The 25455-nt window shown below is 41.9% G+C and overlaps 1 protein-coding gene across 2 annotated transcripts in view; it reads right to left on the bottom strand.

The window, feature by feature from the left end:
- The window catches only part of tpst1 (tyrosylprotein sulfotransferase 1), a 41251-nt gene extending 16211 nt beyond the window's left edge, over positions 1 to 25040 (bottom strand). For both annotated transcript variants that reach the window (XM_084949916.1, XM_084949917.1), the window contains exons 1-3: positions 24813 to 25040; positions 10514 to 11545; positions 406 to 604 (exon numbers count right to left, since the gene is read on the bottom strand). In XM_084949916.1, coding sequence (XP_084806042.1) covers positions 406 to 604; positions 10514 to 11370 — 1056 coding nt within the window. In that variant the 5' untranslated portion in view covers positions 11371 to 11545; positions 24813 to 25040. The remainder of the gene's footprint in view (positions 1 to 405; positions 605 to 10513; positions 11546 to 24812) is intronic.
- Between the last annotated feature and the right edge of the window lie 415 nt (positions 25041 to 25455).

Raw genomic sequence — 25455 nt, 5'->3', positions numbered from 1 at the left:
AGCACTACTGTTGCTCAAAGGCAATAGTTATTCATCCAGCCACTGAAGCTCAACAGTAAACACATCATTTCTTATCCATTTAGTATGGGGGGGGGGGGGGGGGGGGGGGGGGGGGGGGTGTTAGACTATTTATTTGACCAGTGAAGTCAAGAGAGCTTTGCTGCTGTAACTTGGTCTTTTTATCCAGTGTGTGAATGTGAGAGTGAATGAATAGTGCAGTTGTAAAGCGCTTTGGGTGCCTAGAAAAGCGCTATATAAATGCAATCCATTATTATTATTATTATTATTATTATTATCCACTAAAAGTACTCTGACATTTCTCTACAAAACTTAGAAATAAAATTTTAAGATGCTAATGGAAGTCCAACTGAATATAAATCATGAACATGTCTGCTTAGTACTCACCCTTCTAGTGTTGTCCAGCACTTTGGGGTCAGGTTGGCCATAGTTTGGGGGATTGGCATGTGGGTCATAGCCTAGCCTGGACAGCATAGGGGCGATGACGGCCATGTCCCTCACCACATCAGCTGGGATCTTTCCCACCCACTTGGACAAGGCCTCCACATTAACTGGCTTGATGACCTGGTCTGTGGACCTCTCCACCCTAACGGGACACAAAGAAATGTTATTTCAAGTACGCACGTTATTAGAACCTCGTTTTGCAACAAAGTGACTGTTAGCACACATTTAACCACGCTGACCACAGGTCACAGGATTATTTACACTGGTTGTCATCGTGGCTCGTCCTGTTTCACAACAGACCGGTCCATCACTCGCTTCTGTTCAGTGGAAGCATCTAATTGGCTGTAACCGGATTATAAAACGCTATTAAAGTTGAACTCCTGGCCTCCGTCATCAGCAGGTCCCCGTTAAACACAATGAATGAATAACTTTTTACACCATTATTCATCGCCCAGCCGACATCCATCTCATTTCATTTGATCTACATCACTGACGTGTCTGTTTTCAGCAGTGGAAACGACACATGGATCAACCCTAATGGCTTAATGTCTGCTCTACACCAACATCTCCGTTTCACTTTGTTTAGAAAACTTCTGTAGCAGACAGAAAACCTTAAGAGTAAAAAAGCAGCAATAAACACATAATATAACCTATTTCTATGGAATCACAAAAAAAGGCTGTGACCTTTTTTAGCGTCTCAATACTTTGACTTTATGCTGAATTATCTGCATAATTTAAGTGCTTCTTAGCGGCAAAGCTCTTCTAGGTAACATGAAGCCATACAGGAAGATTTTTGGATTTTAGGTTTTGTTGATGCTGAACATTAAACTGCTGTTTAGGTTGAAGATGAGTTGCTCCACTCAGCCTTTTCTTCCATCCACCATTATCTTGGTAAATTATTCATCGTCTCATATTCAACCGGTGAGGGGATTGGACTTGATGGACTGCAGCTTTTATTTTCTGCAAGGAGCAAAGTGTACTAGCACTGACGAGCAGTGAGATGAACACTGAGCTCTATGGAGATGTAGATAACTGCTCTCTTAAATCACAAACACAACAAATCAAAGGGCATCCTGATACATGAATAAAATTAGTATAGAGTACTGTACCATTAGCCAGAGACCTGAATCTGTTTGACAGGCATCAGCTGAAAACACATTTAGATATTAGAGTTGCTCAAATTAATAAATCTCAGTGCTATCAGACTGTAAAAAAGCAGTATTCTGACTTTTTTTCCTTCTGTATAAGGACAGGCAGGATATTTCAAAGTAGTTACTGAAAAAAAACTTTCATTAAAATACACAGGTTGCATGTATAACATACAGTTAGCTTTTATTTCTTTAATGGATGAATAGTCTTTAAGTGATGAAGAATGGGACCACACATTAACAGATGACACGTACAGTCCGATCAGAGGTTTATACAAACTCAGGAGCATGAAAGTCATGGTAATATGAGCCGCTTTTAATCGTTTCTATGAAATGTTCTTTTTCCAGGGTGGCAGAACTGGGTGAACGAGTTTGAATTTATTTTGGTTTACAGTACACATACAGACCGTCTAAGATAGCCTGAATCTATCTGTCACAACTCTTTGGGGGCAAAGGGAGGAAGCTGCTGTCTGTCCAATCAACCCTACAAATACAGCAATATACACACACAGACACGACTTAAATACTTTACTTGGTGCTGAGTTCAACAATGCCTTAAATTCACATTTTGACACTTTTAAAATGTCACTACTTTGGGTCGTCTTTCAGATCTTGGCAAACTGTCACCCTTAGATAAGAGGCAATTGATCAGGATGAACAACCTACGAACCCTCAAGACTCAAGCCTGCCATGAACTGAAAATTAGTGGAAACGCTACTGTCACAGCTTTGCATTGCCATGGTGTGGATGTTACCTAAGAAAGAAGGCCCTGCTCCAAAGGTCAACTAACATTTTCAGCTGGACAGGCCAAATACATCGTCTCATCTGGCTATAAAACTTTTCTATACAAAGGTTGATCTATCTGTCACAGCTACAAGAGATCATTGGGGGAGTCAAGGTGAGGATTTCAAATCTAAGGACACAGTACCAACTGTCAAGCATGGTGGTGGTAGCATCATGCTGTGGAGCCGTTTTGCTAACCGTGGTACTGGTACATTACACAAAAGGATGGAGTAATGAAGGAGAGGGGCTAGCTCCAAATTCTATAACAGCTAGATGGTTGAAACTTCTTGGATATTTATGGAGTTAAAGAAAGAAGTTAGTCCGTGGAGTCGTGGATACAGCAAAGAGAGAGATACATCTGCATCTAAAGAACTCTCTTTGGATGATCCCAATGTTCACATTTTGGACAGAGAAGACAGATGGTTGAGAGGTGAAACATCTTCAAGAAACTTAAAGAAATCTAGACTCTTTTCTTTCCAAGCTCCTTAGTTTATGAGGAGCTTATGAAGGCAGCAAATGAGAAAGGAGGACTGAGAGAGAGGTTCATGACTCATGAAGTGCAGAAGATCGGTAAGGAGGAAGTGAGGGTCGCTACAAAGAAGATGAAACACACTGGGTCTAGATGAGGTATTGAGATTTTTAGGAGAGGGGTCAGTCGACTTTTTAACCAGACTGATTAAAATGATCGTGGAGTGTGAGTGGATGCCTGAGGGATGAAGAAGTGTACTGGTGCCAGATGTCAAGAACAAGGCTGATGGTCAGATCTGCTGAGGTATAAAGCTAAAGGGCATAACTATAACTGATTGCGTAACAGATTAGTTGATCAACTAAACTCATACCGTTTAGGTTTTTGTCTCTATGAATTTGCTTACTATTTCTCCCCGTTGCCTGTAGAATCTTGGAATTCAGCAGAAGAACAAAAAAAAGGAGATTTTACACAAGTTTACGTGAAACTAAACTTGTCCATTATGTTTACATTGTAAAGATATCATCTTTGTAGAGCTCAGGCTGGGTTTTCACCAATAAAACTGCCAAAAGTGTATTCAGTAGAACTTTTCAGCCAACCGACCTAAAGAAAACAAAATGCATTTTTAAAAAGGCCTAAAACTGTGAAACCAGTGAAAGCAGCCTCCTTATTGATTAGTTGAACATGTTTTGTAACAGGGTCAGCAATCCATTTATTCTAAAAGGAACACACCGACATCAGTCTCTCCTGCCTCAGCTAGATTACACTCAGATGACCGAATATAATACAGAACTTCAGCTTTGACCACACTTCATCACTTTTTCATGCAACAAACATTTAAAAATGGCTTCTCTTATGAGATTATTGTAACTGGTTTGATGCCCAGTGAAGCACAGCGATACCTAAAGAGCAGGCAGAATGAGAACGCTCACACCACAATGTCTATTTACCATCCAGGGTCCAGCCCCTCAATCCTTATGTTTCCTGTCAGACTCTATACTTCAATACAGCAATTCACTTTCCTCTAATCCATTTACTTTGCAATTGAATCTTTACACTGTACAGGCATAGCCTCCTGCATGATTAATAGATTGAGCTGGTTTTGTCATCTCAGGAGGACGGTGGAGATGGTTTCTACGGTACCGGCTAGGATCCAAACATCCACTCTGCAACAAATGGGTAGGGAATCACTTTAGGTAACTCCATCAAGACCCAAGGGGCGGCTAAGTGTTGACGTGGAACATAAACTGATAAAGAGGGAAGGCTGCTGAGCTTCACCATCAGGTTAGATGGAGCTAACCTTATTGACAAGAGAGCCAAAGGTCTCTATAGTACACATACCAATACAAGCGCCAAGTATATACAGGAGTACATCTGTGTCTCACGGTTCTGAAGTCATGCTGAAGTTCTACAAATCTCAAACTTACATAGACCAGCCATACATTAATACTCAAGCATTATGAAAACACATATGGTGCAGTTTGCCATATAAATCCCATAAACTGAAGGAAAGTATATGGTAAAAGAAAACAGCATGGTCGTATGGTCACTTCACTATATGGCTATAAAGTGTATATGTGTATAAAAATCCCCCCCCAAAAAATCCTTCTGAGAAAGAAGTCCATTGGCTTTTACTTCTGAAGGTTAAGGTGCTGTTAGCTAGCCCGACTTCTTCTTTTCTGTGTTTCCCTGCTGTAAGGATGACCACGATGCACTCTGACTTTAGTTCTTGCTCTAAGCTGAAAGCTAAACATTGTAATGAAGATATTTTTTAATCCCCATTACATAACCCCAGTGAAAACTATTACTAGCAACAGACAATGTAATTTAATGCAGCGAGGTTTTTTCATGGCCAGTATTTTATGCAGTTAACAACTAAGCTATCACTTAGATGCTTGTTTTATTTTGGAAAATGTTCCATATCACAATTTACAATTAATTAGCACTTTTTATGCAACTTGAGAATTTACTTTCCCCCAAAAGGAGCACATTAGTAGGACACTGGCACAATAAATGAGGCAGACAGTTCACAGTTTTAAATATCCCGTTTGTATAACTGAAGATTGACAACAATTCAATCATTTGCACTCTTACTAATGAACAAATGATGCATGCGCATTTCTCTTCTCAGCTTTAAATGAGATGTGACAAAACCCTTTTCTGGCCATCACATGACCACTCCCCTTCATCCTGTTATGCTCTTAATGGCCTTCAGCTTGTCAATTATTCAGTGCTGGGCCCTCTTTACCCAAGGTGGTGTTCTGTATCACCAAAAGCCAATAAGACAATCAGATAGAGACATCTCGATCACAAATAGGTTGGAGAGTTGGGGAGGATGGATCAGACAGTTCAGTGCTCTGGGATAAGTAATGGAGCGGGTCTCTTAGCTAGGCAGGGCCTCCACTAAATCAACACTAGGTAATTGATGTTAATGCTAAGGCAAGGTCCCAGTCTGGGGCCTGGCTGCCCACTGATTGAGATTTTTGTGTAGATAGAGACCAAATGCTGTAGGGTGGTGGAGGATGGGATTGTTGGTGGTTGGAGTGGGAAAGAGCCTTTAGCTGCCAGGTGTCATGGGGGTTGACTTTAATGCACTCTGGGCAAAGTACTTGATAGGAGGGCCAAAATGTTTGTGATGGTAAAAGGCAGTTGTGCTGCCCCGAAGGCTACTTGTGGCTGGCCGCATCTTCCATCAAATCGTATCAGAACCCATTTATGGGAGCGGTACGACTGTGGATCAAAGCCTCTTACAGCAGACGCGTACACTGTGTACTAAACAAAAACTACTCATGGATGCACGTTAGGGTTGGGCAGTTTACATCACAGTGGAATCACCCCATCACACCACTGAGTGTTTTGTTGTTTCATTGGTTTTTTTCTCCTGTTTGTTGCATTTTTTTTTTTGGGTGGGGGCGCTCATGGTTACCTAGTTAAACACGACCCGAGGTTGTTTTTGGCTAGTTATGTGTGGTTGTTGATTTTAACACATGGCAGGATTGACATTACATGGTCTCAAGCGGGATTTATAGTCCCCACAAATGTGTCCTTTTGTGTACACTTCGTCACACGGAGGGGGGCTTTTCACCCACACAAGACACGCTGCCGCAGGAAGTGGATGATGTATGCTACTGCCCAATGTTAAATGGTTGACAAGTGGTCAGAAATAGAGCAGGGAGCGATAGAGTTTACGAGGAACGGGAGAACCGCAAAAAAAAAAAAAAACTTCAAAGATCAGAAAATAAAGCATGAGAGCAAAGACAGTTTGTTTCACTTCAACTCTTTGTATGCGAGAACTTTGCTCTCCTCTGCAGCTGGCTCACACAAACGGATTTTATACACTGCCTCCATCTGACAACAGAGCTCACCGCAGGCAGACTGGCAGGCCCTGAACATGCTAGCTCTGCCCATCATAAAACCAGCTTCACTCTTTCAATTCAATTTTATTTATACAGTGCCCACAGAAAAACCCAACAATTAACAAAACCCTATGACCCCCTATGATCAAGCACTTTGGCGACAGTGGGAAGGAAAAACTCCCTTTTAACAGGAAGAAACCTCCGGCAGAACCAGGCTCAGGGAGGGGCGGCCATCTGGGGTGAGAGAAGGAAGATGGGATCAAGGACATGCTGTGGAAGAGAGCCAGAGATTAATAACAAGTATGATTCAGTGCAGAGAGGTCTGTTAACACATAGTGAGTGAAGAAGAAACACCCAGAGCATCATGGGAATCCCCCAGCAGCCTATTGCAGCATAACTAAGGGAGGATTCAGGGTCACCTGGTCCAGCCCTAACTATATGCTTTAGCAAAAAGGAAAGTTTGAAGCCTAATCTTAAAAGTAGAGATAGTTTCTGTCTCCCGAATCCAAACTGGAAGCTGGTTCCACAGAAGAGGGGCCTGAAAACTGAAGGCTCTGCCTCCCATTCTACTTTTAAATACTCTAGGAACTACATACCTACAGCATGCTTTATTCGCTCTAATAGAATATTATGGTCACCAGTAAAGAACGCTGCACTGAGGTCTAGCAGGAAAAGCAAGACCTCAGTGCCAAGTGTGAGACAGTGCTTGGAAGCATTCATCTAACTCGGTTGTACTCTAAAAAGCACTGAGTTCATTAGCCAACCCTGCTGATCATCACACTTCATAATCCGTTCACCCCTTGATTACCAAATTAGCAAGTTTGTTACTATATTTAGTGACTCATCATAACCTATTTGGTAACACTTACTCTGAAAAGTAGCTGACAAAAAGTTAAAATGTAGCAGTCTGCAGTCTCCTGCACTAAGCAGTCTTGCTCTCTGTCTGTTCTGTTCAATGACGGCAAGAACAAATCAGCAGCCACTGTAAATGAGGCATTTTCACATTTGCTTTGATTTCTTTCACTGACATGATTTTCTGCAACGTGATCATTACTCACTGGACAGACGCAGCATTGTAACGGAAATCTCGTGTTTAGATGATAAAAACAAATTTAGCAGGTAACAGACACCAAAAGAAACAGCATCATTTGATTAAATCAATCATATTGTAAAGTGATGTAAACTCTGTAGATTCCTGCTACATCTTGGACTTTGTCCCTGATTCTGTTTGTTCCAAAGAAAAGGACAAAGCAGTGTCTCCACATTATCACCAGGGCTCTAATTCCTGTCCCCATTCATTAATATTTGATGCTGAATCAATTTGTGAGGGGCTGATGTGCGCTCTAAATGGCTGCAGATCAGCAAACCCCAAAGAGGTCTTACCACACTCTTACCTGGTGCAGGCATTTGATCTGTTCTGGCCTCTTTTTTTCTTTCTATTCAGGTTTTGTAGCTTCCTGTACCTGTATAATAAACAGGCTTAAGCACTCGGTGCTTGTTTAACTCAGATGTAACCACTGAGGAGAATTTTTCCACCGTCTGGACACAACTGAAAGTCGTTGAGAGACACAGGTACTTTGGCCTTTCTGAGGACCTCTGCCTTTGTCATTTAGTCATCAGAGTTGTACCAGTAGGGCTGAAGGACACTCGGGAGTCTCTGTTGTATCCAAGCCTGCGTCACAGCACGCATGAAAGCACCCGACATTACAGTTTCACTGCTTGGTTTAAAGCACGAATCCATCATGGTTTATTCTGTTTATAATCTGATATAATGTAAAATGAAACCTAAATCCAGACGTTTAATTGTATCAATCTTTTTAAAAAGTTACAAATTAGTCTTCAGGGCTTTAATACATCTATTAGTGTCTTTTCAATTTGAGATAGACGGGATAACTTTAACAAGACACTTGCAAGTTTTTGCAAAAATAGAGCAGCTGCAGGAGAAACGTGGATATATTTAAACACCACATTAATATAATGGAACATACAAACCTAGTTACATGGATCTCCCTTCATCTTAATGACAGGGCAGTGACACTGACAAAAAAATTATAGTAGGCATTTTTGTTCTTCCAGCTTTGCTTCCTGGCTTCATTTGAACTTTACGAACATAGCATTTTTACAGCCTTACTGACCAAAGCACTTAAAAGCACACATTAGAGCTTCACACCCACTCACTGGCCCCAGGTCAGTCTCCTGCTTATGTAGTGTGGACTCCTTGGTAAAGTAAATGGTGAAGGTGTGGGTGTTTATATAGAGCTCTAACCTCATTGAGTAATAATCAATTTACCCATTCAGATGCACATACATACAACGCTTTATTTTATGTCACACACACACACACACGATAACCTGCCAGAAATCTTTGATGCAAATCACCTACCAGCCCTTCAGACAAAGACTTGGTTTAAACACGTGTGTCAGTACAGCTCAGATCTGGATGAAGAATCCCAGTGCTCTAAAGGCACTGGTTGAGGGCAGAGGAAAAAACTGCCCTCCAACAGAACGAACTTTCAGTGTGAAATAACTGTATAAACGGAAAATATAAGATGTAATGTATTATGTGTATTTAGAATATGAATTATTTTGAATGCATTCAGCGTTTTGTCCACAAATGGTGGAAATGAGCTGCAGACCTGATCCACCTGATCCTATCCAATTCAAAACTGGGCATAACTGAACTTTACTGACCTCTCGTCTACATGTTCACCGTTCCTTAAAACTAATATTGTTTATTGTAAATGTAAAACCTAAAAGAAAGAAGACGGCCAGTTACCAATTTCCATTTGGCAGGAAAGAACTCGGCCCTCGCATCTTACGACAGAGGAAGTTGGATGTCTTCACAGAAGATTACAGTAAAGATGGGCAGTTACTGCTCAATAGATGCAAAGCATTTTAAACAGAAACTTGGAAGTGTTCTCATAGAGGGATAATAACAAAATGTGGCCTAAATATCTCCTGGAGAATAGGGAGTGTTTTCTACCATGTGGCAGGAAGAGCGTGGTAGCAAAGGGGGTTGGGGGTAATATGAAGCAGACAGAGAAAAGTTTCCTCAAAAACTTCCAGGGGCCAACCTCCCATAGCAGAGTATTCAAAACAACTCTGACACCAGGCAGGGCCATTAGGCAAACGTGCTCACAGTGCAGCAATGCAGACATCGTCTCATATGTTTCAAGTCACTAATGATGAGTCTCACTGTGTGCAGCTGCAGGATGTTTCATTTGTAGTGAAATATAACAGTGGAACAGGGAGGATACGTTTCAAGGCCCTGTTTTTAACACCATCAAGAACTCAGATTATATAGAACATGACGTTTCACTTCACACATTGCTCACCAACAAGTCCTTTTACCTTAAGGTTAATAGTCAATCCATACATTCTCTCCCTCAAGGCTAAGTAGTTGAAAGCCAAGTCGACATGGGCACTCCCAAGCACATTTCTATTGCAGTGGGAATGTGATATACGACAAGCCTGGCTCACCAAGTGGAGCTTGTGGGCCAGACACGATTTACAGCTTCTTGCATCACCAAACATTTAGCTTCAGCAATGCAGCTGTAGAAAGAAGGTTGTGTAGAAACTGTAGCTACATACATGGATAAAAGGGGGAAACGGCTTTGATAAACTACATTCCAATGGGGTTAAATGTCCAAAACGTCAACGATCCTCAGAGCAGCGAGCTGGAAATGAATCATAACATAACACAGATGGATGATGATTCAGCGTGCGCTGTGCTAGTAACAGCTACAGAGCACTGGAAGCAGCTCAGCTACCCCAAAATGCGTCTTCAGCATAAGACAAGAGGCCACAGACACCCATTTTACACATTAGCGCACTCAGTCCTAACACAACAGACACACAAGTGAAGAAAGGAGGCGTTTGAGTTTGAGCAAACTGCACGAAGAGGAGATTTTTCCCGAAAAGGCGTCATATAGAGCTGTGCTGTAATGAAAGAGCTTACCCTGCATGTTAACAAAACGGTCGCCTGCAGACACAAACAAAAGGGATCAAAGACACGCTGACATCAGCCAATGATGTGTCACTCCGACATTTTACTTTAGTTACTGTAACTGTAGCCAAAGTTGAGCTACAACTGATCACATTTGCCATGAAACATTCAGTTTTTCTCCCAAAAATCTATAGTTTAAGAATTTTTACAAAACAACAAAAGAAAAACAACGTTAGATTGACATTATCCAGACCAGACGTTTCCTTTCAAAGTAAAAGCACAGAACACAGGGCTGGGAATCTTTTGGAGTTTGGGAAAGGAAAATTGTAGGAATGCCATCAGCATTACTTACTTGGAGAGGGACACTCCTCCAGCTTTCCCTATGAGCTCCTCGTGGTGGAGAACGGCATCATTCCAGGGAATATCAAGGAACTTCAGCAGTGTCCTCATCCATTTTTCAGGATGCAGCACCAATTGTTCATAGTGCACAGGCAGGCATTTGTCTTCAGCGTCCAGGCACTGAGTGTACATCGTCTCTATGGCCCGGTTCCACTTGGTCAGGCAGTCCCTGTAGCTCCCCAAGTCAAACCCAGCAATGGTCACCTTTCGCGAGATCATGGAATGGACCGAAGCCCGACCGTCTCTAATCATGAGCACAAACTTGGCACGGGGAAATATTTTGGCCAGGTAGGAAAGAGATTTCAGTGCAAATGGGTCCTTGTTGCACAGAAAGTTGGCGGGCTCACCGTGCTTGACGATTATTTCCAGCAGGAAGGCCTGCATGGCGGCGTCCAGCACCTCGTCAGTCACGCCAGCCTCGTCCAGGCGCATCTTCTCCCGACCCGAGCGGCTCCACATCTGTTTCATGGCCAGGATGCGTGGGATGACGCGAGTTTCCTCACCACAGCGGACCTCGGGGTGGGCGTCCAGCATAGCTCGCATTAGTGTGGTCCCGCTACGGGGTACGCCACCGATGAAAATGAGCGGCATGTCTTTGTTGTAAATGAACGGCATGCTGAGGTTCTGGCCTGTCCGTAAGGTGGTCCGCATGCTGCCTCCCAGCCCAGACAAAGGCAGGATTCCTCCTGGCTGGCTGTACTCCTCGATGCGATGGTGACACTCCATTGCATGGCGGCCTAAGTAGAAAACTGTGACCGAGCTGATGACCAGACAGGCCACCAGCAAGTTCTGTTTCAGCTTGCCAATCATGCTGGGGCCACAGAAGGGAGAGGACAAGATAACCACAGGGGCGATTTTTGGGTATGGGGGTAAAGGAAGTAGAGGGCCAGTAAGGTTCCCACCCTTTATGTTTGTTTACTGGGAACCGGGCATGGATCGAGCTCCCTGGTGCACAGCAGGTGTCTGGTCTCCAGCTCCATGAGGCCTGCATGGTGGAGAGAAGAGAGAAGAGACACATTAAGATCTGGTCGCACCACAGGAAACACTGATACGACAGAACTGAAAAGAATCATTTGTGTCCAGATTCGCCTCGTTCTCGAGTTATCGTATTTACAAATTTGGGGTCGATGTCCTGCCGACCAGCAGGGTGAAGAAAACTAAATGAGCTCTGCCTGTTTCTTGCAACACTCTAGTGGACCTTAAAGTGTTGCAAGTCAAAGTTTGTTGAAAGAAATAACTAGTTGCTAATAACAGACTAAGAATACACAACAACAAATGTGTCCAAGCTGCATCCCAGCTTTGAATTTCTGGTGGCACATATTTCATCTGCGACATTTATCTGTCAACCTCTAATTATGATATGGGCAGCCACTCATGCTAATTCTGCAGAAAGGACAATGTGTGCATGCATTCAGTGAATACACACATCCTGCTCATACATACTGCAGTGGGCAGTCTTGCAGTTTTCTTTTGACAAGTGAAAGCTGCAGGCTGAGTACAGCATATTTGCTGGAGCGTTTTCTCTGCTGGCAGAACAGCCACACTCGGCCGTACTGGAAGAGGAAGATGTTAGGGTTCAGGCAATCCACAGCAGGCAGGGGCAAAGTGAAACCTCACTTTCAAACCACATATTCAGTCTTGTTAACAATACCGGTAGACTGTCTAAATAAAATGATCTTCTGTCTTTAAAGCCATTTGCATCCAAGGTATCTGGACTTTTGGCCTCGGGGACCTTTTGTCTGGAAACATCAACGTCAAACCCGTACAGGAGCTTTGAGCACTTAGGCCTCAGCTACACTCTGCTGCTGACACAGGGAGAGACAGCACGACTGAGTAGTCATTCCTGTTATGGTTCTTTGAAGTCTACTTGAGGTTCATTGCTCGGTGCACATGTGCGGTTGGTGCATTGCAGCGCAGCAATGATTCATCGATTAACTGACGTTTTGTTTACTCCATGTAACCGTGAGTGTTACAGCAGAAACAGATTGAGGAGCATGCATGTGAATAAAAACTACGGCAACCATAAACTCACGCGGCCCACAGCTTTCTCCACAAAGACACTGATAACACAACAGCAGCAGTGAAGATGATGCTATCATAGTTTAGCATTGAATGTGAAACGTCCAAAACACCCACACTTATACTGTAATCACCATCAAAACCTTTACTCCTGGGAAAAAGCTCATGCAGGTCCTTCATGAAACATCATGTGCAAACTCATGTGAACTTTCTGCCATTTGTTTTACACAGCAGTAAATCCATAGCACAGCTGTTCCAATGAAAGCATACATACACAGCTGAACTGCTAACTTAGTCTGATCAGGCAGCTTGCTGAAGGCTGACAGCAGCTATTTCACTTTATATGCCAGTGTCACCTGCGATAAGCAGAGGGTGAATCTCAATGGGGGCATGGAGTCTTAATTCAAGGCTTTAGTAGATTATTTTGCAGATTTAGACGAATATAAAATATATTAAACTGCAGTAACAAATAACATGTATATAAAAAGCTCATTCTTTTTTGTGGGCCAATAAAAGCACACGAGCCAGTAAGCCACTGACCAGACGCTGTTAGGCTGGGCACTGAATTATTATTAACACTAATTATTAATATCTACACAATCAAAACATATGAAACGAAATGTTGCAACAAAGCACAGGCCAAACCTCAGATCTGCGCTCAGAGAATACTGACTGGTCTCTCTTCATTGCCGTCATCACATGCTCTTTTAAAGGCACACAGACACACACTCACCCATAAACTACCACTATCTTTGTGTGCATCTGCGCACATACAGATGAACATACACCAAATCTACCTCATCCAGGAGATACAATACTGAATGCCTTTGTCTCCTAATGCAATAAAACTTTAACTGAAGCAAAAACTCTGCATCAGAGATTTTTATATATAATGTATTCATATTACGTTCACCGAAACATCCTGTGGCTGCTCCAGTTTTGTCTAACGCCAAAGAAGATTCAGGTTGCCATTAAATTTTTTGATCAATGCTCTTTAGCACCTAGCCTCATACCTGTATTAACTATTTAGTCTGTTTACATAGATTCCACCTCATATGAGCACGATGGTTAGCTGCCTATGACAGCATCAGTCCACAGCAGTGGAACAGCGGGGACTGTGACACCAGTATGGGACAGGCGGAACCCAATGCAGCCAACTCCACATTTGCATCATCATCAGTGCCATTTGGATGCATCATCGTCTGGAACACCAGACACAACACCATCATCATCATCTTCTTTCTCTAATTGATTAGTGGTTTCGTTCCTCCCAAAACCAGCGGCAGACTGGGATGTGATGACGTTGTGGATGACGGTATTAAAACGTCTCTCGTTTCCCCGTTTATTTTGTGCCGTTGCAAAATACACCGTTTACCGCAATATTTTTTAATTGCTTTACATGACGGTTTCCGATAGTCACCATGGCAACACAGAAGAACCAGCCAAAGGAAACTGAGGAGCGTTTTTCTAAACGTGGGGTTAGCTGAGAAGCATGGACGCGTTTTGGTTATGAAATTAGTGCTGAAGCTATCGATTAATCTATCAATTATTCCATCGATTAATCGGATAAGAAATACTTTTGTCTTATTAATGAGCAATGATAAATATTCAGAATAGAAAAAAATACGCCCCCTTCAAAATTAACTGTAAAATAAATATGAAATCTAAACTGAGGCATTAAAAAAAGCATGTTTACTCTGTCTTCTTGGAAAGCTTTATGAGTCATTGTGCGTGTTTGGCTGTGTGTTTAAGTGTGCAGGTGAGTTTCTGCCTGTAAGCCTATAAAGGAGCATGTGAGCATAGCAGCATACTGAAGTTTTCCCTGTGCTTTGATGCAAAGTTTGTGCTGCTGAAAACAAGACATTATAATGGAGCAGACGTTCATTATTATCAACAATAATTCACCGCCTAACCTAAAATCCCTCTCGTCAGTTTAATTTTTAGATTTTTAACACAATTTAATTAACAATGTTTGATATTATTTCCCTTTCAGTCTGAAAAATATTATGAAAACTTCAAAATAAATATGGGCTAGTGCATGCCATGCCCCCCTTTAGACCCACCCCTGGTAAGTTAACAGTTAATCTGCATATTTTAACACAACTTCTGGAGACTTCCTGCAGATTTTTATCTATGTAAAGCAAACAGTGGTGGATGGAGCAGGTACAAAGTTCGCTTTCCTTCATGTCAAAGTTTGTTGGTGCTTTGATGAAGGACCGCGGTTGCGGTTTCCCAGTAAAGCTTTAAATGTTGATTACAGGAACAGTGCTGCTGATTTGGACACTAGAAACATGTTTTCTTTCACTTTACCCGAGGTCACGGTCCTGGTAACGGCTCTGCCGGGCTTTGTGGGCTTAATGTCGTCAAACCTTTTATTCACGTGCTGCTCTTAAATACGTTTGTCTTGCAGATCTGTTTTAAGTTGCAAATGAGTTTAAGAACGTGAAGTAAAAGAAAGCTCAAAATAAACCACAGAGTCAAACGTTAGAACAGGGTTTTCCCCACAGCACGTGTACAGACTCAGAGACAATTTTGTGCAATGGTCAAAACCCCAACTCCGGGTATACGATGCCCACCCAGCCAGTCTCACTTATGTTACGAGCGCCGGGCCAAAGTCAGACTACGCTGCAACAGCAGATATGCGAACGACCCGAGCAAACGCATCCCTGTATGGGCTTAACGGTGCAGTTCATCCGAGACTGTAGACACTGCAGTCAAACTATTTTCCGGTCCACTGCTCTCCAGGGCTGAAGTCAGTTTCATAGTGGCATAACTGTCCGATAAAAATCCTCATTCAAACAATGTGAGGATGTAGCTTTTCTTTGATTTCCCACTACGTTCGCATGTAAAATCTTTACTTGGGGAGAAGATTGAACCCAGACTAAAGCTGACTGCTTGTGGTCAACATTTCCTCAGAGCATTACGCCAGCTCAATGCAACTAACATTGCTTCATTTTCAAACTGCCAACTCTCTGAGGCGAGCAAACTGGAGGTTTACACAGAAAGAAAAAGGACATTGATAAACAACGTTTTTTAAATATCAGAGCAACCCCAGTAGCTTGCACACACCCAAAAAACTAAATAAATACAAAATTAAAAATTATATATCAATGAGCTTGTAAAGGACCACTTCACCATCATGTGCAAGTCATCTGGATTCTATTTAATAATTGTTACAAAATTACTTAAATTCATGTGTAAAAGTAACAATGTGGCGTCACTGCAGGCCAGCTGCGTTTAGTGACATAGTCAGTGCCCACTGCAGTGCCATTCTGAGCCAGGCAGGGTACATTCATTTACAAGGGTTTCAAACTTTTCTCTTCGGGAGAACAAAAAAAATCTACTATCAAGTTAGGGTACGAGTCAAACCGAGCAGGTGGACGTGGAAAAGGGTGATAAATAAGCTCAGCTGTGAAAACAACATACATTAGGTTCATATATTCTAAAGCAGGTGCCGACAGGTACTCATAACTACCACACCCACACAATCTCACATCTGTGTGCTCAGTGATTCAGTGTTAAAGGTCAGGGGGAAGTCACAAAGCATCGTAGGCGGCCAACACCTTTGAAGACTGCTGCAACTGCACTTAAAGGTAAATTTCTCCTACTGATCGTCACTGGCATTTCAACATTACCAATCTGTGTAGGTTGTACTGAGATTTCTCCTTACCAAAAACTCTAAATCATTGCATTAATTCATTTGAGGTTACATAAATTTAAATTGACACTTTAAATTGACAGAGCGGCACAGAGAGAGAAGCAGCTGAAAGTTGGTTTAAACAACTGATAACAATCAGACCAGAAAGTTTCACAAGAGCTGAAAGGAAGTAAGGGTGAGAAATGGAGAAGCGTTAAAGACGTGGAAGGTGAGAAAAAACAATAAATGAGTCACCTTACTGTCAAAATCCTCACGGTACCGCTAATAAAACGGCTGCACTGAGTGAGTTCTGAATTATTTAATGAACCAAAACTGTACACCTAACTTCTACTATGTGATGATTTATGGTCATTGTCATTATCCAGAAACAACAACATATTATTTTCTGCATAGTTTAAGCACTAAAACTAACGTTAGGATGAGCTCGAAAATATTAGTCGTTTCACTGAGACGATGATGAGATGAAGATGCAGATAATTACCATATTTTTTGGACCATAAGACGCATTAAGCGACAAAGTCAGATAAGTCAAACTTCACTCAACTCATTCTTCTTGCTTCCTCCACTTCTGTACCATTGATTCATTAATGCTGAATTCTCTGCAGCTGCTCTATTCCCATGTAGTTGCAGTATATTAATGACTAACCTCGTATTGTGGAGGGATTATCTCAGTTGTTCTCCTGACTGAAGTTTGGTCCGTTTACAGCATCCTGCCATGCGACTGTATTTGTCTCTAACCATCAGGAACCCTCACGTTAACTTTTATCGAGTGGAAAAAAGTTAGCATTCATCCTCCAGCTTCACTGTGTTTATGTTATGCTAACATAGCTGTGCCGCTAGCAATCACGTAGCACATCATTATATAGCAGGTAGTCCAACTTCAGTAACCCTACAAACGTCACTGCTGTTTAATTTCTGTCTTCATTTATGTTGGAAGTGATAGCAGAGTTGTACGTTTGAATATTTTCAGAAATCTCTCAGTCAGAACATGCTATATCATGCTTAGCTGAAAACTAGCGAGCTAACTTCCTGCTAACTTCATCTCCGTTAAATTTAATAAATTCTGTTTTCATGGATGCCTGGATGTTAAACTTAATTGTTACACCTGGTAAAGCAGCAACGCTGATCATTTTATTAAAGACGAAAGAATTTAGACAGTTTTTAACTCTCAGTGATGCTGCAGTGTTCGTTTGACTTTGGGACCTGAAGCTGATGGAGTTTAGGACCCAGATTAGTCCGCGAGGCTCCTGACTACCATAATGCTCCGACAATCCATCAAGCGGTGCGGCTTCGTAGCTTGCCAAAGTCGCACAAGAACATTTTTTGACAGGTTTTGAGCGCCGTGTAGCACATAAAATCAGTCCGAGGTCAGTAAGCACAACCAGAATTCATACAAAAGGTGCACTGACGATTTTTGAGAAAATTAAAGGATTTTAAGTGTGCCTTATAGTGCAGAAAATATGCTAATTTGTGATTTTGTAACCCTAGAAGCTGGGAACAACACCTACCTTTCCCTGCATGTCCCAGTGTTTTTGAACAATACTGTTACCTGCCGTTTATGTGCATCTCCACATGACATAAAGACACCGCCCAGATTCATAAACCGCTCCGATAAGCCAACAAAAAAAACAAACAAACAAAAAAAAAGTGCTTCATGAATACCACTCTGTTTAGCTTAAAGACACACTATCACACATCCTGTACATCTGCAGTCTCCCAAAGACAAAGCGAGAACTTTGTGATGATTTAGAGACGCTGCCAGCAGAAAGTATTATTGGGGTTTTCTCAAACTGTTCGTGCATGAAGCCATTACTCTGATTCTGAAGATGAAATCTAAGGATAGGTGTCCTTTGAAATGTAATGCCGTTTACACAATTAGCTCCAATTCAAAAAAGATAGTTTACATGAAACAGAAAGCAACTGTCTTTGTGGAATGGTCAAAACTCCCAAATGTATATGTTATCTAGAAACAGGTCGCTGCAATAACCAAACCTGATAAGACACTTTAGTACTGATAAATACCTAATAAGGAACATAATTCTGATAAAGCCTCTGCTCTTTTACAGCAATTCAAAGCACTATCAAATAATTAAATTCTTTTAGAAGTCGCAGATTCTCATTTTGTGTATTTCTGTGTAGTGGGACTGCCTAACCTGTCATTACTGGGGAAGGAAAATAAACAACGAAGATTTACAGTGGCATTGCTGATAACAAACTGCAGTTGATATTCAGAGCAGAGTCCTGTTACACCTCACACCGGGCTCAGATGTGTTTGCACTAAATTAATTGAGGCTCTTCTCTCCTGTTGCTGATATTTAATCCTGCTGGCAGGATATTTTTCCCATTGATTTGTTAGGGCGAGCAGCTGAGGCTAAGGCTTCTCTCAGTGGAGCAACAGTGAAACCAAACCACATGAAACACTTAATAATGATGGCATCTGCACCTCATGAAGTCCTGATGGGAGAGGTCTGTGATAGCGGTGAGAAAAAGTAAGTTAGAGGCGAAAGATCCTTTCATATGTCTGTCAAGTCTGATGTTAAACGATAAGAAAAGCAGCCTTGTGAAAGTTTGTTTTTCTCCCATTAAATGTTCCTTCTCTCTCACTCTCCCTAGCAGAGAAACGGGAAAAGGAACTGATGTTAACAATCTGTCAAACAGTCAAAGCTACACACATTCAATGTGCTGCCTCTGCTACCTTCTATGGGAGCACAGCACAAATAGAAGCTAGCTGGGCTGCACCACATCTACTAATACAAGCTTGCAAGCATGTATGGAGCAGCTGTAGTTCAGGATGCAGAGCGGGTCATGTGCTAATCAGAAGGTTGGTGGTTCGATCCCTAGTTGCTCCAGTCTACGTGCCAAATATCCTTGAGGTTCTGTAGCTCTGCATGCTAACAGACAATACTGTGTCCTTGTTTACAGAGTCCAACAAGGACACGGTGTCACTTAACTTACCCGTGTTTACACTGTTAAAGAGAAACAACAGTAGTGAGTTTGGTCATCAGGCTCTTACTGATATGATTCATCCTTTCATTTCTGATCCGTGATCTGGTGCATTCCCAAACTTCCACACAACCGCATGCTCAATCACCAGGACCACGGCTTTTAACCTGCCCACAACCTCTGTAATAAATCAGATGTTCTGTACAAACCCAATGAATCTCTAGCTTAACCACATGACAGGGACCAGTGATGGGTTTCTGTTCACCCCGAGACAGGAAAGTCATGGTGGAGTTTGCCAAAAACCAAATAAGACCGTGCTAACCTCTGTATTACCTGCAGCCATTTCACTACAAAGAAACTAGGAATGAGGGTAAACAGTCTTCCTCTCCTCTTATATTTACAACCCTTGAGCTCCACTAAGCTCAAGTTCCACTAAGGAAGGGAGAGCAGTAGGTCTTTTGTTCTTAGCCAATAGATCGGCGTGTACCAAAACCACACCCAATGTCTACTTCTGACAAGCGTCAAAAAAGGCAAACTTTATTTTTTACAATTATTTTAGATGTTTTAAGGCTGTCAAACCCGTCACTACACACTTTATACTCTTTTCTCAGACAGGCATGAACATTTTCACACTTTTCTCTCTTGTTTAAACTCTCAAAGTTCAAACCTTCGTAGAAAAATAAGTTCAGTATTATAGAATGAAGCCAAAGATCAAACCCTGTTTTCAGCTCCAGAACATGGGAATAGAGCAGCTGCCAGAGAATTCAACATTAATGAATCAATGATACGGAAGTAGAGGAAGAGGAAGCAAGAAGAATGAGTAAATGAGTAAAGTTTGACTTATTTGAATGTTTTCGTTTAATGCGCCTTATAATCTGGAAAATATGGTAACTTCTACCTTCCTTTAGCATGTCCAGAAGCTTTTTGTGTGATGGTTAGCATCGTCCTCTGCCTTTTGGGAGCTACTGCAGGAGCCTTTGACGGTGCAAAATCTTTCATCGGGGTTGTTGTGTTTGTTACTTACTTACAAACCTACAGTACAGCACTTCAGAGTCACACTGCTAGGATCGGAGATTTGTGTAAATTTGACAAGCTGAACACACTCTGTACTGGACAGGAGACACGGCAGGAGATTGATTGGCAATGGTCTACAGCCAATCAGGACGCAGAACACAATGCGCTGTGAAAAAAAAAAATAGCATGCACGAAACAGCGACGCCGGGAAAGGTGAACCGCGTTATAGCGAGGGACCACTGTACGACTCCTACTGTGCTGTGTTCGTCCTTTCTCACACACCACTGATTTCACTGCAGCAGCATTTCTTACCTTTCCATTTCATCTGCTCGATATATACCCATCCAGTTACACTGAATAATTATGGGAAGTTGAATATAAACAAAATTAACTGTGAATTGATTGGTTGGTTCTGTTTGCTGCTACAGACCGTCCAGCTGAAAGTAACTGACATGTCTGTGCATCTCCCATCACCTGCTGTATGTGCATATATGTATCAAGCCTGAAACAACTCAGCTGTTCCGTCTGTGCTTTACCACGAATACAACATTGAGCCTTATTAATGTAACTGACACTGTTGGATTGCCTCTCATTTATTGTTTAATTGCAGACCAACAGAGATGGTAAATCCCAATGAAGCTGACTTAAACATGCATGTTTTTGGCTTAGATGTGTGAAGATGCATTTTATGTCACCACAGTACGTCAGCAAAACCATCCAGTTTCCTCTATTATAATTCTGCGTCCTACATGCAATTCACACAGGAAGCATTCACACTTCACACCGCAACAATCTCACTTTAGTGAAGAAAGTAACGGCTCTGTCAGGTTTAGAACACTGCTTTCAATGCTCTCTGCAAAAGTAATGCAGTCCTCAGGTAACTGAGCTTCACCTCAGTGGAGAAACAACTCCACTCTCTAACATCATGCAGCAGTACGAAGAATGACAAGAAAGACCAGCTGAGGGGTAAATCTGCCACTGACTTGACCTTGTGAGAATAGAATAGAACAGAATAGCCCTTTACTGTCATTGTACGGTACACGTACAATGAAATTATGGAGTCGGCAGCCACCAGTATGAATACAATTTAGAACGCAGTAGCACACAGATGTGCTGCCAGGGCCATCGGTAGAAGGAGGATGGTTCAGTTCTGATTCCTCTTGGACCATGGTATATTCTGGATGGTGTTAGCCTTAATAATTCTTCACTGCTGATTATTTCCAGAATCTCAGATTCTTTTATTGTCATGATGCCAAAAAGCAAAACGGAATTGCATGTTGTCCCATTCAGTGCAAAATTCAATGAAAAAAACAAGATTTTCTACTAAATAAATACAGTTTAAACTTTAAATAGATATGTACAAATATCTGTGTGTGTGCTTGAGTCATTAAGCTGGTCAAGCTGAACTATTTCATGTAAATGTAACTTAACTGTCTGAAAGTGTCTTTATACTTGGCAGACTTTTACACCAGATGTTCTTCCTGACAAAGAGAAATTTTATCTCCAGTCAGAAAAGCAACCTATTTTAAAATCTATTTAAAATAAACTATAATGGATTTAAAAGTGATTTTTTTAGATGCAGACTGCAGACGCTGTGTTCAGTGCTAGGAACAATTCTGTTTACATTATACATGCCTTCCTTAGCCAGTATCATTCGATGATACTCAACTCTATCTGTCCATGAAGCCAGATAACACACACCAATTAGCTACACTGCAGGAATGTCCTAAAGACAAGCCCTGGATGGCCTCTGATTTCCTGCTTGTAAAATTCCTGTATAGTTGTAGAGTCTTTACCCTACAATATAAAGTGCCTCGAGGCAACTGTTGTGACTTGGCACTAAGTAAATAAAACTGAATTTAATTTAGATAAAACTGAGGTTATTGTACTTGGCACAAAAAATCTTGAACATGGTGTCTAGCCAGATACATACTCACCTCCAGTAACACCGAAGAATCTGAGTTGTTTTTGACCATAACAAACAAATGTGGGTCTGCATTTTTACGTTTGTGCACTCTCTAAAATTAGAAACACCCTTTGTCAGAGTGATGCTGAAAAACTTGTTACATCTAGTCTGAACTACTGTAATTGATTATTATCAGGTTCGTAAAAAGCATTCAGTTGATCCGAAATGCTGCAGCGAGAGTACTGACAGGGACTGGAGAGAGCATGTTTCTCCCTTACTGGCTTCTCGTCATTGGCACCCTGTTAAATCCGCGCTCTAATTTAAGATCCTTCCTCAGATATAAAGTCTTAAATAATCAGGCCCCATCTAATCTTTAAGACCTCATAGTACCATATCATCCCAATACAGCAGTTTACTCTCAGACTGCAGGCTTATGCTTCAGCAGGAAATCTACGTTGTAACTGGAAATCCCTTTAACCCTACACCATCATCTTCCATGTAACCTGCCATACACCTCCAGAGAAATCAGGTCAAACCTGACTGCCGTGGAAGGTTACAGGTGTGGTATTAAGAGTGGTTTCCAGTGATGATTTCCAGCTAAATAATAATTCAGGCATCACTAACAGAATCTTTCAGGCTTTATTTTAAAACTAATGCCCAGGATTTTTAGCTTGGAGTCACACAAAACATCTAATTTTCTATTCATTATTAGATGAACACATCTGTCATTTGTATGTAAATTAAAATCAGACATCCCAAACTCTGGGAAGCCTGTGCACGCTTGCACTACATTTGAACTATAAAACCCACAGTGAAAAGGCCCATTGTTTTTCACGTCACCAAGGAAACCTGAGCAGTGCGTGGGTGCTCACCAAACTTGCTGCTTCAGAGCTGGAGACTTCTCTTCAATAGATACGTTATCTGTTTTCCACCAATGTTTTTTCATTGACACTTATTTTAAAACACAAATGACTCAAGGTTAAGAAAAGCTAGGAAGAGTTCACAACTTTTAAAGCTGCTGACAGCTACAAAGGTGTTAGCCTGTCCATGACCAGAGTCCATCACAAACTGTGCTGCATCACTCGTTTCACAGTGAAGAGGATCGGTGCAGGACATCTAGTGACAGGTCTCACTACTGGTGTTACCATTACAACACCTTGGATAAATATGGGCCCTCGACAGGATTGAGTTTTTGAGAGTGAGCACTACGGACCGTAAGGAATTACGATGCTCTGCAGTTGAAATCCTGACTAAGCCCAGCAGCAAAACAGCTGCTTGACTGAATGTAATAATTGTGATGCAGAGGTGGGTGTCCTTTTCAGACACGGAAATGAGAGAATAATTGAGCTGGAGTCCGACTGATCCAGCTCTGCAGCTGTGGAGGCCAACTCACTGAGTGCGGCCAGCACTGATAAAATACTCTTCAACTGGACTTTAGTCTTTAGCTGCTCTTCCCAGACCACCTGCACACAGCAGATGTGTTCCTGGCTAGCAGCACAATGAAATACTATGCCCCCCTCCCCTATTTTTTTTCCCTTTCAGCCTTCTAGGGCTGCTACAAAGTATTATTATTAACATTTGTAAGCCTTCAGGCTACAAGTGTATCTATGAACTTTAGGTCCAGGGGATATTTCACTGAAGCGCTGGCCTGGTATTTCCTATATTATTGCTAGGCTTACATTTGCAGTAAGCAGTGCAGATGAATATGAACTTCTCGATACTAATATGGGACAGAGCAGTGGAAAACAGCAACACTACTTTCTCAAAATAACGGAAAAGTAAAGTGCAATGATCCAATCTGTGCACTTAATGGAGATCACGTGTCTCTGGTCCACAGCAGGATAAAGAAAATAACTGTTTTCTTAACAACAACAACAACAACATGTTAGCCATTAAAACCACATCTTAATACACTTTTCCGGCTAATTAGCCTGACCCTATTAGCTCGGGGTGGAACATCTTTTTCCAACATTGGCTGCACTCTCAGGTCGAAACACTTACACACGTAACCTCATTAATTATCCATTAATGTTACACATAGCCTCAAAAACCAAGCTCTATTAAAACCCTGCAATTAAATGACTCTTCACCTGGCAAAGGGACACGGTTCAAGTCACTGTACGGTTCCTTTAATGTTTGGTTCTTCTGGGTAATTCGTAGAGCTTATCTGAACCACTGATGTGGATCAACCGTGAACTTTAACGAGCATAAAAGGGAAATATTGTATAGCACCGAGTACGTGCTTAGAGCAGTGCTGAGTGCTGACCCAGGCTGGCGGGTCTTAAAATTCATGTAATGTCTTCGACATGTGTAACCTGACTGCAATGATCACGAAGGCTCGTTTTTAATACAGTTCGGCGTGACTTTCCCTCGAGGGCGGCACGCGGCGGAGTTATCTGTCGGCACATAAGCTTGGCTACACCTATTTATTTGACAAGGGCTTAATCTGCCCGTACTCGTATCAGTCGCGGTCATTTTTCCAGCCTTGATAGCTAACAAGCCGTACACCAGCAATTATGTAACCTCAGTTTAAGAAGGCGAATGTTAACGTTTGTGACGGCGACAAAACGTTCACGCCTATTCAAACCCACACCACCAAAATAAATAAACCAATACAAATATGACTTTAACTGTCGCAGCTCGCGAGCTAATGGGAAGGAGAGAAGAGGCAGAGGGACATTACAACACCGTAACACCACCAAAAACACCTACCTAATGCTGCGGACACGGCACAAGAGGCTCGGGTTAGTCGGTCACAAAACCTCCACCGAATCCGGTGTCGGTGTCCAGGCAGTCTTGCCGTCTCCTGGAGCCGGTTTACGAGTATTTTCTGTGGGTATACATGATATGTGGAGCGCGGTTCTTAGACTGATGGTAGACAGGAGGCAAGAATTGCCAGCCAGCCTGCTACAAAGTGAGGAGCTCGGCTGGTATTGAAAAAACAATTGTGATTAGTCTAGAATTTTAACAGGGTTATGTTTCAGAGCTGCTGATTGGCTCTTGCGAAATAGGGCGGAACTACAGTAGATTTAAAAGCACAGTACAGCCAAACGGGCTTTCACTACTGATGTGCGATACCACTGATTTCCTTTCCGGTCCGATACCAAGTAATATTCAGGGTGGTATCGACGATGCTGATCCGATACCGATACTTTGTACAAAAACTTATTTTATTTATTGTATCTCAAATTATAGCATCATAATGATTACAGGACATCAGATTACTTGTTCTTATCACTTAATAATGCAGAGTTTATCATATAGAAATAAAAAAACTGAAGTTGTGCGCATTTTGAACACCTTGCCTGCCTGCAGCACTAAAGGACTCCGTGAGAGACGTCTGTCTCGCCCTAGC

This window comes from Perissodus microlepis, chromosome 14, assembly GCF_051167445.1.
Source record: "Perissodus microlepis isolate ML-2025 ecotype Zambia chromosome 14, ASM5116744v1, whole genome shotgun sequence".
NCBI classification, from domain to species: domain Eukaryota; kingdom Metazoa; phylum Chordata; class Actinopteri; order Cichliformes; family Cichlidae; genus Perissodus; species Perissodus microlepis.
This window is presented reverse-complemented; position numbering and strand designations above follow the sequence as displayed.